At 38.6% G+C, this 16150-nt stretch overlaps 1 protein-coding gene across 12 annotated transcripts in view; it reads left to right on the top strand.

The window, feature by feature from the left end:
- Positions 1-16150, top strand: part of TENM2 (teneurin transmembrane protein 2) — a 1067106-nt gene that overhangs the window by 982456 nt on the left and 68500 nt on the right. For all 12 annotated transcript variants that reach the window (XM_060765004.2, XM_060765001.2, XM_060765000.2 and 9 more), the window contains 3 exons: positions 4427-4637; positions 9629-9748; positions 15083-15344. In XM_060765004.2, coding sequence (XP_060620987.2) covers positions 4427-4637; positions 9629-9748; positions 15083-15344 — 593 coding nt within the window. The remainder of the gene's footprint in view (positions 1-4426; positions 4638-9628; positions 9749-15082; positions 15345-16150) is intronic.

Below are 16150 nucleotides of genomic sequence, written 5' to 3'. Positions count from 1 at the left end.
TTTCAAGCCTCCTAACTATGTTTACATAATCAGGAATGATAGATCTGCACTGGACCTCAGTTGCTGTTCCGGTAGTTCTTTTCTTAGCAATAGTTACACTGTTTTTAAAGCATAATCATGCAGCTGTACTTTGCTAAAATTTTCTCACTAGAATGAAAGGTGGTTGCAACATATAGTTAGGGCTAAATCTTAATTCCTCCAAATTCTGAACTGCATCTTCTCCAAGTATACTACTAGTAGTTTGAATACTACTACCATTACTATTACACAGCTGAGTCTGCAAAACAACTCTAAGCAGAAAATATGTTGCATCTTTTGTTAAGTAAAAAATATAAATACTTCTTCTAGGATTGTTTCTCCTAAAGTCACAGTCCTGAGGAACCATCATTATATGCAAGCAGTGGTATGCACCCAAAGTATTGTTTAAGACCCCGATTTATGGTTAACACAGGCATGAATTTCCTGCTCCAGAGGGACCATAGTACATAAGGGACCATTGCTACCATTCATTTCGGATTAAATCCAATTGTTAATCCCATCTACAGTAGATCAATTATATCAATTGTTGAATGGTAAATTGACATGATTACTAATCCTATTACTCAGTGGGGCTACTCTAGTTGGGACTAACAATGGGATTAGCCTATTGTGTTCTGTTGAAATGGAATAGTTGAGTGAGGTGGAATTGCACAAGTAAAAGTCTTTGTTATTTCAACAATGTTTTATTAGAGAACCTTCACATGCTACAAATCTGCTTTCTAATATCACCAATACTAATCCCTAGCACAAGAAGATTTTGAAAAGGAGGTGCCTCTAAGAAGATGTATTTATTGCCTCATATTCCAGTGAAGTTTCCCTTAAGTGTGGGGAAAGCTGTATGAGCTGATGCATGTGTCCAAATGTATTTGGATTCTGTTAGAAATCTATTAGTTTTTTATATATATTTTTATCAGGACATATCTTATCTAGTATGACATAGTCGTATATGAATTCATATCATTTTAAAAAGAGTAATTATGGTTAGCAGTATTAGTTATAGTGGGTACAAATTCAAATTATGTTAAAATTTTGCAAATCATGCTTTAAAATAGGTAAAGCTTTTAACTATTTCCTTTTAATAAGTTAATGTGTTTTTTGGAATGTGAGCTTTCCAGGATAGCCAGAAATTCCTTTAATGAAAAATCAGGCAAGTGAGATGTCTCTTTTCTCTCTTAAGGAACCAAAAAAGCATGATCATTAACCCTGGGGTACCTGTATTTTGGTTATTACCCACAGAGCTATGTTCTGCAAAACTTTCGTTCACTACCCTCATTGGCTTCAATATCATTGCCTACCTTCAATATAACAGTAACATCACTATGTACAAATACCAGTTGCAGAGATGTGTGTGAGTGTGAGTTTCAATTTTTAACAATTTGTGTGACAGTAGTCTACAAAACGTTAGAAAGTTATTCAGTAGTAAAATAATCCCTGAAATTCTGTTTACGGAGCAACTCTATGTATGCTGTATTCTCTGGGGTTTGCTATCTAGTACTGTAGGTACTTAGCAGCAACAACAGCAGCAATAACAACAAAAACTAGAAGTGTGTTTACGATTGCTGCCACAGATCTTCAAACAGACTTGCTACTGATACTATTAGAGCAGAATATTCTAGTTCTAATAGCAAGTGTGTCTTTCAGAAAGTCAGTGGGAAGTGACTTTGGTTTCTTTCTCTGTTTGCACTTAGAGTATTTTCTCTCCAAGAGCACTCACATGTTCTTTGGAAATCTCCCACCATGTGTCCTGTCACCTATTGTGACAGAGTTGCAGAACAAAAGATATTATGCTAGAAGTCAGAAGGATTCCTTTGTGCTGCTGAAACATGTAGGTTATGTGAATGCATAAACATTTGTAAGCCTTATAGTGACATACAAGGGTATCTCTGCTGTGCAATTTTTGTGGACAATTAATCATGGAACCTATAGTGTACTGTCCATATATGTAGGGTGTGGGTGTTTTCTAAAATATAGCTACCCCAAGATACTATTGATATGTATAGGATATGTGTGTGTATGGTTTTCTCTTCAGTATCCAAGCACTGATATTCAGGTTTCTGACTGGGATTGAATGGAGACATCTCGACCCCCTCCCCTTCACTCCCCAGGTCTTGAACTGGCACTTCAGAACAGTTTGATTGCCTCCTTGATTGTTTGCGAGATAACTGTAAGATTGGCAGTGACAGGGTAATTTACTGAAGATTGCAATGTCAGACTATATCCAAGGGGGCTCGCTGGCATGGAGATGTTATTCTCATGACTGACAGGCCACTGGGAGATTGGTGTGCCAATTTAAAGTTCATGGTGTCGTCAAAAGTATTCAGCCACTGCAGCCCGTAATCATGCAACTTGATGAGGTCGTTAGAGCCATAACATATGCTCACTCCAATAGCAAACATAATATATATATATGGAGAGAGAGAGAGAATGGAAATAACTGGAGCAGGTAAATATAAATTTGTAGAAAGAAGACATTTCTATCTTTTTATTACTTTTTTAGATTACTTAATATATTGATAGGATTCTCTTCACTCACAGTTGCCTGAGTAAAAACATGGAGCAAACTCAGAACAGAGGACAATTTCCATTCTGCTATGTTGCAGGACTGTCGCAAACACAGAGAAAGCAAAATATCGGGGAAGAGATTGGGCTTTAACAGAAAAACTGCAGCAAGTTTTTAAGGGAACCCAATTATATCCTCATATTATTATTATTATTATTATTATTATTATAAAACTAAATAGACTTAGATTGAGGGGCGGGGATGTCGAATATGTCAAAAAGCTACTACAACTAGAGCATGCAAGGAACTTTTTTCATCTAAGAACTTCCCATGGGTGTGGGGAAATGCACTAATGTTGCCACTACTTTTTCATTTTTGAATCAGAATTACCTTTCTCCCTGGGTGATGCTTTAATAATGACATATGGAGAAACTGTGATATTGCTCATAAAACTTAAGAATATTTTTAAATTACTTATAATCTATGCTTTATTATTTTGTAGACAGCCACCCCATGATGTGGATTTAATGCTGGCAAAAAGTTGCTAAATGCTTTTTTTTTTTTTTTTGTCCAAGCATTTTAGGCCTAAAGTTTCCATGATTGCTCACCATTGGTCAGTGCTGAGGGATACTATAGACCAGGGTTTCTCAAACTTTTAAAGCCATGAAGCCCTTTTTGAAGGAAAGGTTTTTTATGGAGGCCCAATAAACTTTTGGACACGGCATATTGCATTTTAACATTTAACAGATGGACTGGGCCAGGGGCAGATGCATGAAGAACATTTGTGTGAACTAACTGAAAAAATAAATAAATTCCTATGCACATTGCACATATCTTGTTTGTAGTGCAAAAAAGAAAGAAAGAAAGAAAGAAAGAACGAACAATACAATATTTAAAAATAAAGAACAATTTTAACAATGTAAACTTAACAGTATTTCAGTGGAAGACCCCAGAGGCCATCCAGCTTTTGCAATAATAATAATAATAATAGTAATAGTAATAGTAATAATAGGAGCAACCCCAAGGGCCACCCAGTCTAACTTGCTTTTGCCTTGCAGAAGAAGCACAGTCAAAGCATCCTCAATAGATGACCACCCAGCCTTTGCAATAATAATAATAATAATAATAATAATAATAGGAGGAGGAGCAACAACACTGGGCCACCCAGCCCAACCTCCTTCTATCTTACAGGAAAAGCACAGTCAAAGCAGCAGTGAGGAGGCCCCGTAGACCATGGCAGGAAGCTCAGTAGGCTGCGCTGGCAGCAAAGGGGTTCTACAGGCTGTGTGCTTCCTAGATCGGGGGGGGGGGGGTAGCTGGTGGGGCCCATGACTGTGCTTCGTGGATCCTTAAGAGCTCCGCAGAGCACCATTTGAGAAATGCTGCTGTAGATCAAAAACATTTGGGAGACACATCTTCTTTTCACCTGAAACATACTAGTGCCTGCAGTACTTGTTTTTGCATTGTACAGATTCAATTGAGTGCAGCAGTTGGAAAGATTGTAATCCCGAAGTATCCTGAAGAATTGGAAGTTAAACAGCTTGGTTAATACTAGAGTAGTGAGCCACTTTGTACTCTGGATTTTACACTCTACTGTGTAACACTACTTCTTGTCTGATTTTGGAAGCCAAGCAGGGCTAACCCTGGTTAGGGCTTGTATAGAAAACAACCAAGAAATATCAGTGAGAGGCAATGATATACGACTCCTGCATATTACTTGTCTTAGAAAACTATGAAATTCAGGGGCTCACCTAAATCAACAGGTGACTCAAAAGCACACACACACACACACTTACTATATTCACAGGTGGCGAAAGCACTGGGATTTCGGACTTCTCCAGTCCAGGTGATAAGGGAACAAAGAGCCTCTTTGTTCTTCTATTTCAGATGGCCTTGTGGACTGCCTGGATCCTGACTGCTGCCTCCAGTCAACTTGTCAGAACAGCCTGCTCTGCCGTGGCTCACGTGACCCCCTAGACATCATACAACAAAGTCACTCTGGTGCGCCAATTGTAAAGTCATTCTATGATCGAATCAAGCTGTTAGTGGGCAAAGACAGCACTCATATCATCCCTGGAGAAAATCCATTCAACAGCAGGTAACAACCCCATATATGGCTTTTATAAAGACACACAAGTACTTCTGGCAGAGTTTTTAATAACAGTTTAACATGGAATGCTGCTTTCAGTAGGGAGACACTTTTCCATCTCAAGGAAAAAAATCCCATTATTGGCTTTTCACATGATTTCTTAATGCTGTATTTATGTCAGGATGCCAACTTTGCATTCTAGCTCCATATGGAGAAAGGTAGCAGTGAATTTTTTGCATGCAAGCGGGGGTGGCAGAACGGAAGGGACATAAAGGTAAAGCCAAAAGCTTCAGAAGCAAAAATGATATCTTTGTCATAAGAGCTGGGTGTGCTCTGCTTTCCAGATGGCCAATTCCACTGTTTTGTACTGCATTTTTAACACAAACATCTCTTTGATTTTACCTCTTAATTCTTATTTATTTCATTCCCAGTTTCAAGTTAGAGCTAATGCTCTCCTTCATTTCACTAATAATATATCTGAAATATTCAACCTAAAGGTTTTGTGCAAGTTTAAATAACTTTTTTCCTTCTATTAAAAGCAGTCAAAATATTTTGTTTTAAAAAAATCAAAACAATGAATTGACTAAACATTGTAGTGCTTTATTAGAAGGAGAGGGCAGGATAAATATTTTGTCATATCTCATGCTCTACATTTTTATATATAAAATTGATATGCCTAATAATCTGTCCCATACCTTTTGCATGGCTTTGGGCACATTATAAAGAACGCAAATCTTGTACATAAAATGGGTTTTACAGTTTTTCACTGCAACAAACAAAGATCAGTTGTTTTGGTAAATGTTTCCAGGCACCGAGAGGATTCTATGGCCATTTGTTTCAATCAACAATCTTTCATGACACATCACATATCCCTTTTGAAACTGAGAGACATTTCCAAAGCAGTATGTGGCATGACAGGCTCATCTGCAGTCACAAAATAAACAAATCCCTTTAGGGGATTTTGGACACTCTGTCCATGTTTTAGGGCAAGGATAGGAAGCATATAGTCTACCAGATTGTATGGGACTGCAAATCCCAGCATTCCCTAGCCAGAATAATTAAGGGTGAGGAATATTGGAAGCATTAGACCAGCCACATCTAGAAGACATTATGATTCCTTTTCTGCCCAGGACTGTGTCTTAAATAGTGCTCAACACTTAAATTCTCTTAGTCCCTCCTATGCCCACTTACTTGGAAGTATCTAGAAGTACTCTTACTTTAAGGCGTCATTGCATTGTCAGCCTCCCAAATCGTTTATTAGACGGCAACAAGAACAGGAGAAAGCTGTAACTTTCTGGATGCTGACAAATCACATCCTATTTTGTACTGTTCCTTCTTTGGAATATTAACTGCTAGAATTTCCAAGTCTCATTTCTGTAAAAATTGCTGCAAAATTTATTTTAGATGCTTAGATAAATAATTATAGATTACTTATCTGGTTTTCTTTGCTTAAGCATCCTTCTTTTCTTCATCAACCAGATCACATTGAAAGCAATCTGCAGCCTCCCTTCCAGTAGTTCGCTTGTCTTTTTACTACTAAAACCCTGATTGTTTATGGAGGACTTCAGTCACACTCTCCTGAAAGTAAATGTTATGGCTGCTATCAAATCACTCCAAGGAGCACTGAATTTCATGCCCTTTGTAATGGCTGAGATTTGACTCAGGAGAACATGGGTCCTCTGAGCAGTGCTGATGGGAAAATAGATTCTTATGAGAAGCCAAAGCTATTGACTGAGTCACACACTGCCTCATCCAGTTTCTTGATCTTGTTACATTGATAACGGAGAGACAGCAGAAGATCATAATTTCATGTCATTATGAGGCACTTAGAAAAAGAGGGGCCTCGTTCATTCTTAGAAGATTTAAAATCCTTGTTTAAATGGTTATTACTACTATTAGTCATTATTTTGTGTGCACACTTACATGTATATTTCAAGATTATGCCTGTAACATGCATGCTTATTCACTATATTTCAGTATAGACTTATTAACCCGTGACACTGTTACAAGCTGTCAGGCTGTTGAGACTGAGAAAGAATAGGAGACACAGAGTGGAGCTATTAAGAAAAAATGGTTGATGCTTGTGATGATTTTGGTTGTGTTCATCTTTGATGTATATGCATGGTCTTATGGTTGCAGCATCAATTATAAGAAAATTCCATTTGTAGGACCCTGTTTGTTCCTTTAAAACTCTTTGTTTTTATGTTAATAGTATGGCCTCAGAGCTCCTTATAATAGGGAAGATACTTATGAGCACACTTTAAAAGTGTGAGCGTTTAAGATCTGCCCCAGAGCTTGCCACTGGCTATGCAGGTTGGAGGATTATTGGAGCTGTAGACTAAGCTTTTAATTTTCCCACCAAAGAGACTCCCCGATAGTGGCAACTATCTGGATAGGAACCTGCTGTGCATTTCAACAATAATTTTAAATGACTTATCCAGGGTCCTGAACTGGCCATGTGGCTACAGGTTTGCAGCTGGGAAAGCTCCTTTAAAATTCCAGCTAAAACTAGGACCAGAATCATCTCACCAACGTGGAAATGGGTAGCCACCTTTGCTCCCATAAAACCAGAATGGCTGTGGGTATACTTTAGCTCACACTCCAGCATTTGTCTCTCTTTCCAAGCTCCTTGTGCCCAGGCACACAAGTACGTGCTTGCCCAGGGAATAGTGTGCTCAAGTCTCTATCATTTGAGCTTTAGTATACTTAGGCCTAAACTCATGTGGGTGCTGACATGAGAGGGGAAAAGAAGCAAGTTTCATTGCCTTAACATTGAGATGAATCACAGTCCACGAATTGTAGATGTGAGCATTTTCATCTTAGCCATGGTGTCAGGTATAAACTTGTCAGCAAATGAACAGCTCAGAAATGGAACTTTTCATTACATGAATTTTCTCCCTGTTGGCAAATAGACATCTTGGGCAGGGGGGAAAGAGAGGAAGGGAGGGAGGGGTGCTGGTGATGCTAAGCTCAGTTCACACATGGAGGGAGTGTTGTTTGGGTATGTGAGCTGTACCAGGATGCAGTCAGGCAACAATTCTTGTAGTAGAAAAGGAATGGCATGTTTTCAGTTGTGCATTTCTACTTTCAGAAGGATGGTGACATTCCTCCTTCCCTCAGGCAAGTTGCCACATGCTCTCACAGCCTGCTCTGGGAAACACTTCAGAGCAGGGTTTTGGTGCCACAGACGGCTGCTGGGGATAAGGTGGAGCTGAAAATCCCATGGCAAGATCCCATTGGGTTTGAGCCTGTGTCTCTAATCAAGCAGTGATTGCCATCTGTCTTTTCTCCATCTTGTTCTCACACTAAACATTTCTGTACATGACTTAGTGCCTCTTGTGTGGAGAAAATATGTCACTTGCTTGCACATGGGAACTAGTCTTTGGTGCTTTGCATATGTCATAATTTGTGAATGTCATATTCTGGAGAAGAGAATGTGAGCAAGAGCTCACATTTTCACTCACCCTAGTAATTCCCTTGCTATTTCCAATTTCCCAGTCAATTTATGATTATGAATGTGATTGCAGAGATTTGTCCTTCATAAATTCCAGGAAATAAAATATGATGGCCAAATGAAATGAACTGTAATCCTTGCCACTCTGTGAAAGACAATCGATGCTGGCGAACAGAATTGAATGACTATGGCTGGTTCTAGAAAGAGGAAAGCCACATTCCAGGCTGTTCCATGAACAGCTGTGCTTTCCCCATTGCTTTGTGCCATAAACAGGATCTCTTCCCCACCCCAGACACTTGGCATATGGATTTGGACATTCAAAAGCATTTGAACAGAGGCTTGCAGTGTAGCACAGGGAGGAAAGCACTGAAGGTGAAGCCAAGGTGTGTAATAACCTTATCAAGATGTCTAATTTAGAAAAGCCACATCTCTTATACACACCCCCAGCCCAGGAAAACCACAGCCCCAGCATTCAGCCAAGCCATTGCAGAGAGGGGGAGGGAGGAGAGAGGGGGGAGAGGGAGGGAGGGAGAGAGGGAGAGAGAGAGACAGAGAGAGAGAGAGTTAGAGAGAGAGATTTTACTGCAAGTAACCCTTGGCCAAATTTTCCTCTTTATCGGGGATTGAATAATAAAGAGATCATTATTCCCGCAAGTAATAAAAATTCATAGGCCACTCTACTTTAGCATTATTTTTAACATATATGATTCAGTGTGGCAAAAAGGGCTCCAAAGAGGAAAGGATAACTGCCCAATCACATTAATGCAAAGTTGTATTTAGGATGTCGCAAGTGAGAGACCAATCCACTTTCAGAAATGGGACTTTCGCTGTCTTCCTATTAGATGAGATTTTAACAGCCAATCAGAAATGTTGCCATCCTTTTCAATCCTGCTTCCCAGAGAACTAAAGCAGGCACTGCTAATTGTTAGCCTATTAGGGCCACTTTACAGTGCATATTTTACAGGGGAGGCAATCCCTCTCAAAGCCTCTAGAGTGAATTGGCATTAATAAATAGCTGTGGAAGAGGGGGTATTCTGGCGCTTTGCTGACAGGCGCCACACATATCCAAATGAGTAGGTTATTTCCAGTGAGAGAGTTTAGGTTTCAACTGCTGCCCTTTGTCTAACAATACAATTCAATTTATTTTTGCCCTCAAAACTAAAAAGATAGGCAAGTTAACAAAGCAAATTTTGCAAATACCGCAAATTTTCTTCTCGGTAATCAAGCTCTGCATGGAAACATTATGAGACCCAAACAAATAGCTGGCTGATCAAATCCTGTGTGGCCCCATTTAAATTTTAAATACATTCTTGTCTATTTGTGGCCTGCTCTTTGAAGCCAAAGAGAAACAGACGCAGCCCTTGCACTTGTTTGTGGGCCCAGGAGTCCTGCAACATTGCTCCCTTTCTATCGTTTGTGACATGCAGCATCACTTTAAGTCAAGAGTGAAAATGCCTTCATGCCAGAATAAGCACATCCAGCCTAGTATTCCTAGTCTCTAAGGCTTTGTTTCAGCGCTGACATTTTAACTGTGTTTCTTTCCTAGTCTTGTATCTCTTATAAGAGGCCAAGTGGTGACTACAGATGGAACTCCACTTGTTGGTGTCAATGTGTCTTTTGTCAAGTATCCAAAGTACGGCTATACCATCACTCGCCAGGATGGCACGTAAGTCTAGGCACTTCATTCAGGACCTATTTAGTATGTAATATTTCTGCCGATTAACAGATGGTGCTATCTAGTGAAACCATGTGGTATCATGCATGGATTTCCTACTGGGCTAAAGAGCTATCAAGGAAGCACAAAAGTCATTTTTCACGTGGCATTTTGAACACTAACTGAGAGCAAATGTGAATGACTGATTTCTGGAAATAATGTGTTGGCACTTGGGCTTCTTTTCAAAGAAACTGCCCTGTATCTCGAAAAACATTTGTAGGCTACAACAATATCCAGCTGAGACTAGAAATATTGAAATTTGAAATGCAAGTCAAGCCAGCACTCTTTTGGAAAGGGGAGAGGGAAAAGGCATTATAAAACAGTGTATTTTCTTAAAAGTTCCCAGCTGCCCCTTTCCTTTCTGAAAAACCTGTTATCTTTAGAGTTTCTTCAGGGCAGCACATAATCAAAAGAGTATAATTGAATATACTTAGGCAATTCCCTACTGTGCGAAGAAGTGTGTCCCATTTCTATATTTATCAACTGATTTGAAATGCACACGAGTTCAGCACAAACAAAACTACAATGTGTCATGCTTTACCTAATTTATTGGATATGGCAGTAAAATAATATGTTTGTGGGAAAAAAATTGCAGAAGTAACACTGTGAACACCATGTCCATAGAATGAGTTTGAAGAACTGTTGGAATAACTGATCAGAAATATGACTGGAGGCAAGATACATGTTTCCATTCCAGATGTATTACATTGCAGCAAACGATAATTGTAGACTTTGATAACTTGCATTGTTTCACAATACACACCAGAGGAAGGGGGTTAAAAACAAAGGCAAAAGCTCTGGAAATGTGAACCAAAAACCATAATATCTGGGTGCTTTCAGATTGTCCAAATATTTTAGAAACATTTGCTAATGTTTTTATTGCTTCTTGTGTGTATCTTTAAAAAAAGATACCTCTATGGTATTTTCCTAAGCTTACAATGTTTTAGAATTTTACTGCCTGTTTTTTTTCTTCCTTATTTATGAAATGTGTGGGTTTGTGGCAGTGTGACAGTATTTATGATGTGAACATGTGAGTGTCTTTTCCACTGCCCTCCTTCCTCATTTTCAAGCTGTGTTTCCTATACAAACTGGCCCCTTACCACTTTTCTTCATTTTTAAAAATAATGTTGGAAGTGAAGTGCTAAGGTCCTCCCTTTCACACACAGATCTTTGTCCTTCAAGCTACCCCTTCTTCCATGCTTCAAGTATCTGCAACACCAATTCATATTCTGTGTTGCTTTCCCCTTGCAATGTGGTTTATATTAAAGTCCACTGGTGCACATTAAATATTTTATTCTGGAGTATCCCATGACTTTGCTTATCCCAGTTTAAAGCTCTTAACCAAGATAAGCAAATTATTATTATTATTATTATTATTATTATTATTATCCCACCTCTCCTTGTGCCTCAAGGCAGGATACAACATAATTAAAACAGGGGATAAAACACTATTAAAAGACATGTAATGAGATACACAGAGTTAAAGTACAAGTTAAAATCCAATGATAAAAAGGCAGATTAGAATTCACAACTTTAAAAAGTGTTTGTGGTGTGCATTGTATAACCCCCGAGCTGTCAAGCTGCTTAGCCACCTTGAAACTGCAGTAAATGATCAATATAGATGTCGCCTTTGCAAGTGGGATTCTGGGAGCTGAATTATGAAAGATATAGCCAGACATAATGCCAACCAACCTATCACCCCAAATGAGGTTGATTGAGTGACATGGAAATAGTCCAAACTTGACACATATCAGGTCATTGAGTTTAATTAATTTTTGGCTGTTATTTATGTAACTTCAAATTCTTTCTGAATATGCCTTTTGAGTGTTCTCGAATCCCAGGGTCATTGTGTGGATGACTGGACTTCTTATAAAATGCATTCAAGGTGCTTTTCAATTAAACTTTTTTGGTGTGGATATTTGGACTACATAGTACAACCCCTACATCAATTGAACTGGTTCCCGCAGTTTTCTTACCCACAACCAAAAACATATGTTCTCTCTGGGCATTTTCTATATTTTCCAGCACGGTTCTATAATATGTTTCTATCGGATGTTGACCATAGAGTCATGCTGTAAGACTTAGAAATGCTAGCAAGATGTTCTCTTTAGGCATTTTCTAGTTCCTCCAGTGAGATTCTATGATAGTCTTCCACCAGAAATTCGTATCCATTAGGTTTGTTTCTGTAGTTTTGTGTTTCCATGGAATAGCCAGAAATCAATCTATCTCGGATATGAGTGTTATACTGTTTTTATGTGACATACCATTCAGTGTGCCTCCTTTAGATTGATATGTTTATAAACATTAAACTGTTTACCATTCACATCTTTCAGCATTCAACATATATTGCTTCTGAGTATGTATGCTTTTTGTATAGTTTCATTCATTTTTTTAGTCACCCATTATTGATCTTAATACATTTTTGTGAATACATTTCACAGTTTCTGGTTCACAATTTTAGGTCGCTTTCCCTTAGTATTGTTTCATCATACAATTTCTTTGAAGCTACCTACTGCTCAGAGCTTTATTGTGTTTCTTGAATGCCCTTGCATTGCTTTTTAAGGGTTGTTCACATTGCAAGTTCCTCACCATTCATTTTATTACCATATTTCATGAACACATTTTCATTATTTTACAAGGGCTGTTAACAGGAGCTCTTATATTCACAGCAGAGGTTTGCATTGACAGGCCTTTATGAATCAAGAAAATAAGTGTTTGGACTTTTCTATGTGCTTTGGAAAAGGAAAGAGACATCTTGTTAAAGCAAAATGCAGCTCTCAGGTCATGAGAACAGGATTTTAAAAGCAAGTCCATGGCCATATAATATGAAATTATTTTACAATTCTGAAGAGGGGGGAAAAAAGCAATGAATATTTCCACAGTCTGTTGCAGCAAATACAACAAAGAAGGGTCTGGTAGTGCACTAAAAACGAACAATTGTGATTTGACACAAGCTCTCAGTGGTCTCCAGTTTGCTTCATGAAACATTTCAACTGTTGCCTCTGCTGGCAGAAATTGATAGACAACCTTGGGTGGGGAGGAGTGGTAGAAGATAGAAATGTGAAAGGCACAATGCTAGACAACCTTTACAGCTGCTGAGCCCCTTTTGAAGCAAAAATTTCTTGTGGAGCCCCAAGAAATGTTTATATGTTATATTATATATTATATTATATATAATATGTAGACAAACGGTTTGACGCATTGTGTTTAAAAATTTGACAGATGGGCTGGGGCAGTGGCAGAGGGATGGAGAGTGTTTGTGTGAACCAATTGAAAAAATATGAACATATTCCTATGCACACTGCATATATTTCATGTGTTGTTCAAAAAAAGGAAAGAAAAAAACAATATGATATTCAAATAAGAAGAATAATTTTAACCAATAAGAAGAAGAATTTTAACCAACATAAAATTAACAGTAGTTCAGTGGAAGACCTCAGTCCAACCTCCTTCTGCCATGCAGGAAAAGCACAATCAAAGCACCCCCAACAAGTGGCCATAATAATAATAATAATAATAATAATAATAATAATAATAATAATAATAATGTAAAGGTGGTCCCAGTGGTGATCGGCACACTGGGTGCAGTGCCTAAAGACCTTGGCCTGCACTTAAACACAGTTGCGCTGACAAAATTACCATCTGCCAGCTGCAGCAGTCCACCTTACTGGGATCTGCATGTATTATTCACCAATACATCACACAATCCTAGACAATTGGGAAGTGTCCGACATGTGATTCAATACAGCAGCCAGCAGAGTGATCTTGTCTGCTGTGGACTCGTCTTATTGTGTTAATAATAATAATAATAATAATAATAATAATAATAATGCCAACTATAATAATCATAATCAGAAACCCCAAGCTCCATCCTGTTCAACTCCCTTCTGCCATGCAGGAAAGACACAATCAAAGCACCCCCTGAGCAGTGGGAGGGAAATAGAGCTTTGGAAGCAAGAAAAAGGCTTTTGGCGGCAAGGGAGGAGGGGAAAAAGGCTTTTGACAGAGAAGGAGTCAGGGTGGGGGAGGGAGGAGGAAGGAGGAGGGAACCACAGAGCCCCTCATTATGCTTAGCAGAGCCCCAAGGGCTCCATGGAGCACACTGTGACAACTGCTGATCTAAACAATAGCCAAACTCCATCTGGGAGGTGAGTAGGACATCCCGTCACACCAAAGCAAACAAAGACATGCACAATGAAAATACTTTATTCAAACCAAGGCCTCCAGTATAGCTTTGCCCATTATTTTTCCCAATAATGAAAAATATTTCAGCCACAAAATGGTGGGAAATGTCATTGTCCAGGCTGAGCTGTAGATTTCAGGGGATGTCTCTGGTAGGCTTTAACTGACCTATAGCTGATAAAGACTGGTGATCCTCCTGAATTTGATCCTGGGTACCAGTCTTGTTGTAAATGACTGAGTTGTATCTGTCCTTCTTGGAAGAGCCTGTCATACAACAATTAGACTGTTTCTTGAATTAACTGATTGAAAATGAGATGTCCAATTGATCTAATTTGGCAACTCAGCTCTTTTCTGTCAGATGCTTGTCACATTTCCTATTTTGTACAATTCCTATTTTGAAAATTACAGATTGATCAGGTTTCCTTAGAGCAAATGCTTAGTATTTCAAAATTCTGGGGGAAAGCATTCCCTTACTTTCTGAAAGCGATCCAGGATAGAGGACAGTCATGCAAATTTTCATCATTGCTCTTTCTCTGCCATCTGTTACAGCCTTTCGAATGAAAGGATAGCTCTGTCACTGCTAGCATTAAACCACAAAAGCTCTAGTTAACACTATGTGCCTTGTGGTATTTTGTAGATGTTGTCTTTTGTACCCGTTTAAAGGCACGCCTGTACAACTCATTTTAATCATTTTTTAAACTTCTTTGCTTTCATGTTTTCTGCAAGGAAGCCTGTGAATTTTATTTTTGCGAGATTGCTGAGAATTATTACATTGAGAGGCTTTCTTGAATTGCAACACTTAGGGTTCTTAAAAGGCAAGGCAACCCCAAGTAGTATAGGCATGGATTCTGGATCTGTTGTGTGTGTGCACTGCATATGTTCTAAGATTTCTTCTCCATTTCTGTCTGTGGTTACGCCTACAAAAACAGATATGTATACTGAAGCAGTTAACCACCAGAACTATTTCTGCTCTGTTAACGAATAGAACTGTTCCTGCAGTAGCATACAATAGTCACAATTTATTTGGCAGTTTAATCTTTATGACCTTCACTGTTCTTTTGCATCACTGTAGAACTATTCATGATGTGGACTCTGTTTTCCTAGGTTTGACTTGATTGCAAATGGAGGAGCATCTCTCACTCTACACTTTGAGCGAGCCCCGTTCATGAGCCAAGAGAGGACAGTGTGGCTGCCGTGGAACAGTTTCTATGCCATGGATACACTTGCAATGAAGACTGAAGAGAACTCTATTCCTAGCTGTGATCTAAGTGGTTTTATCCGTCCTGACCCTGTTATAATTTCATCACCACTTTCCACATTCTTCAGTGCTTCTCCTAGTGCAAACCCCATTGTTCCAGAGACCCAGGTATCAAGCATAAATATTTAAAAAGTAGATTACAAGCACTCACTCTTTTGCCACCTGGTGCCCTATGAAAACCTTTTTTATTTAGACATTTCATATTTGGTAGGACTAGACATGTTTTCTGCATTTATGCTAGTGAGGAACATACAATGTACGAAATGTGTTGAATATACTCAAACATTCATGAGCCATATAACAGACATTAGATGACATGCTTGACATTGGGTCACTGCTCCATGTCTCTGATGTGTTTATATACATTTATTTTCCTTTCACGTTAGATGTAAACTTTCCAGGAAACTCCAATATAAGTGCAGCAATTGTTGCCACTGTATAAAGTGGAAATCAGCTCTCTTTGTGGGGAAAAACTTTCATTCCTTTGTTAGATTGCAAAAAGTGAGGCTGTAAAAGCAATACCTGTCTAGACATTCTTTGTGGATCATTTCTGACATTACCTTTCTATACAGAATGGGATACAAAACTGTTGGGGACTCAAGACATTGTCACATCAATAAAGGCAGAGATGAGTTTCTTACACATGTATCTTGTAGAATTCTTGAAGAAGCTCAGCACAGTACATGTGTTAGACTTGTGTTTCATCTTTCGTCTGTCTTCTCAGTACTGGATTCCTGAGTCATCATTTTCTTGTTCTAGATATCAATACATTCATTAACTTACCAGTGTTAATTAATTTAACAGATAGAGCCACTGTACTATTTTCTCTCTTGTTCATTTGCACACTGAATACATTATAGTTGTTTCAATTTTTTCTCATTGGCTGGAATTGTGTAGTTGGCTTACATTGGTCA

This window comes from Anolis sagrei, chromosome 2 (assembly GCF_037176765.1).
Source record: "Anolis sagrei isolate rAnoSag1 chromosome 2, rAnoSag1.mat, whole genome shotgun sequence".
NCBI classification, from domain to species: domain Eukaryota; kingdom Metazoa; phylum Chordata; class Lepidosauria; order Squamata; family Dactyloidae; genus Anolis; species Anolis sagrei.
The sequence above is the reverse complement of the archived record's forward strand: the minus strand, read 5'-3'. Positions and strand labels throughout refer to the sequence as shown.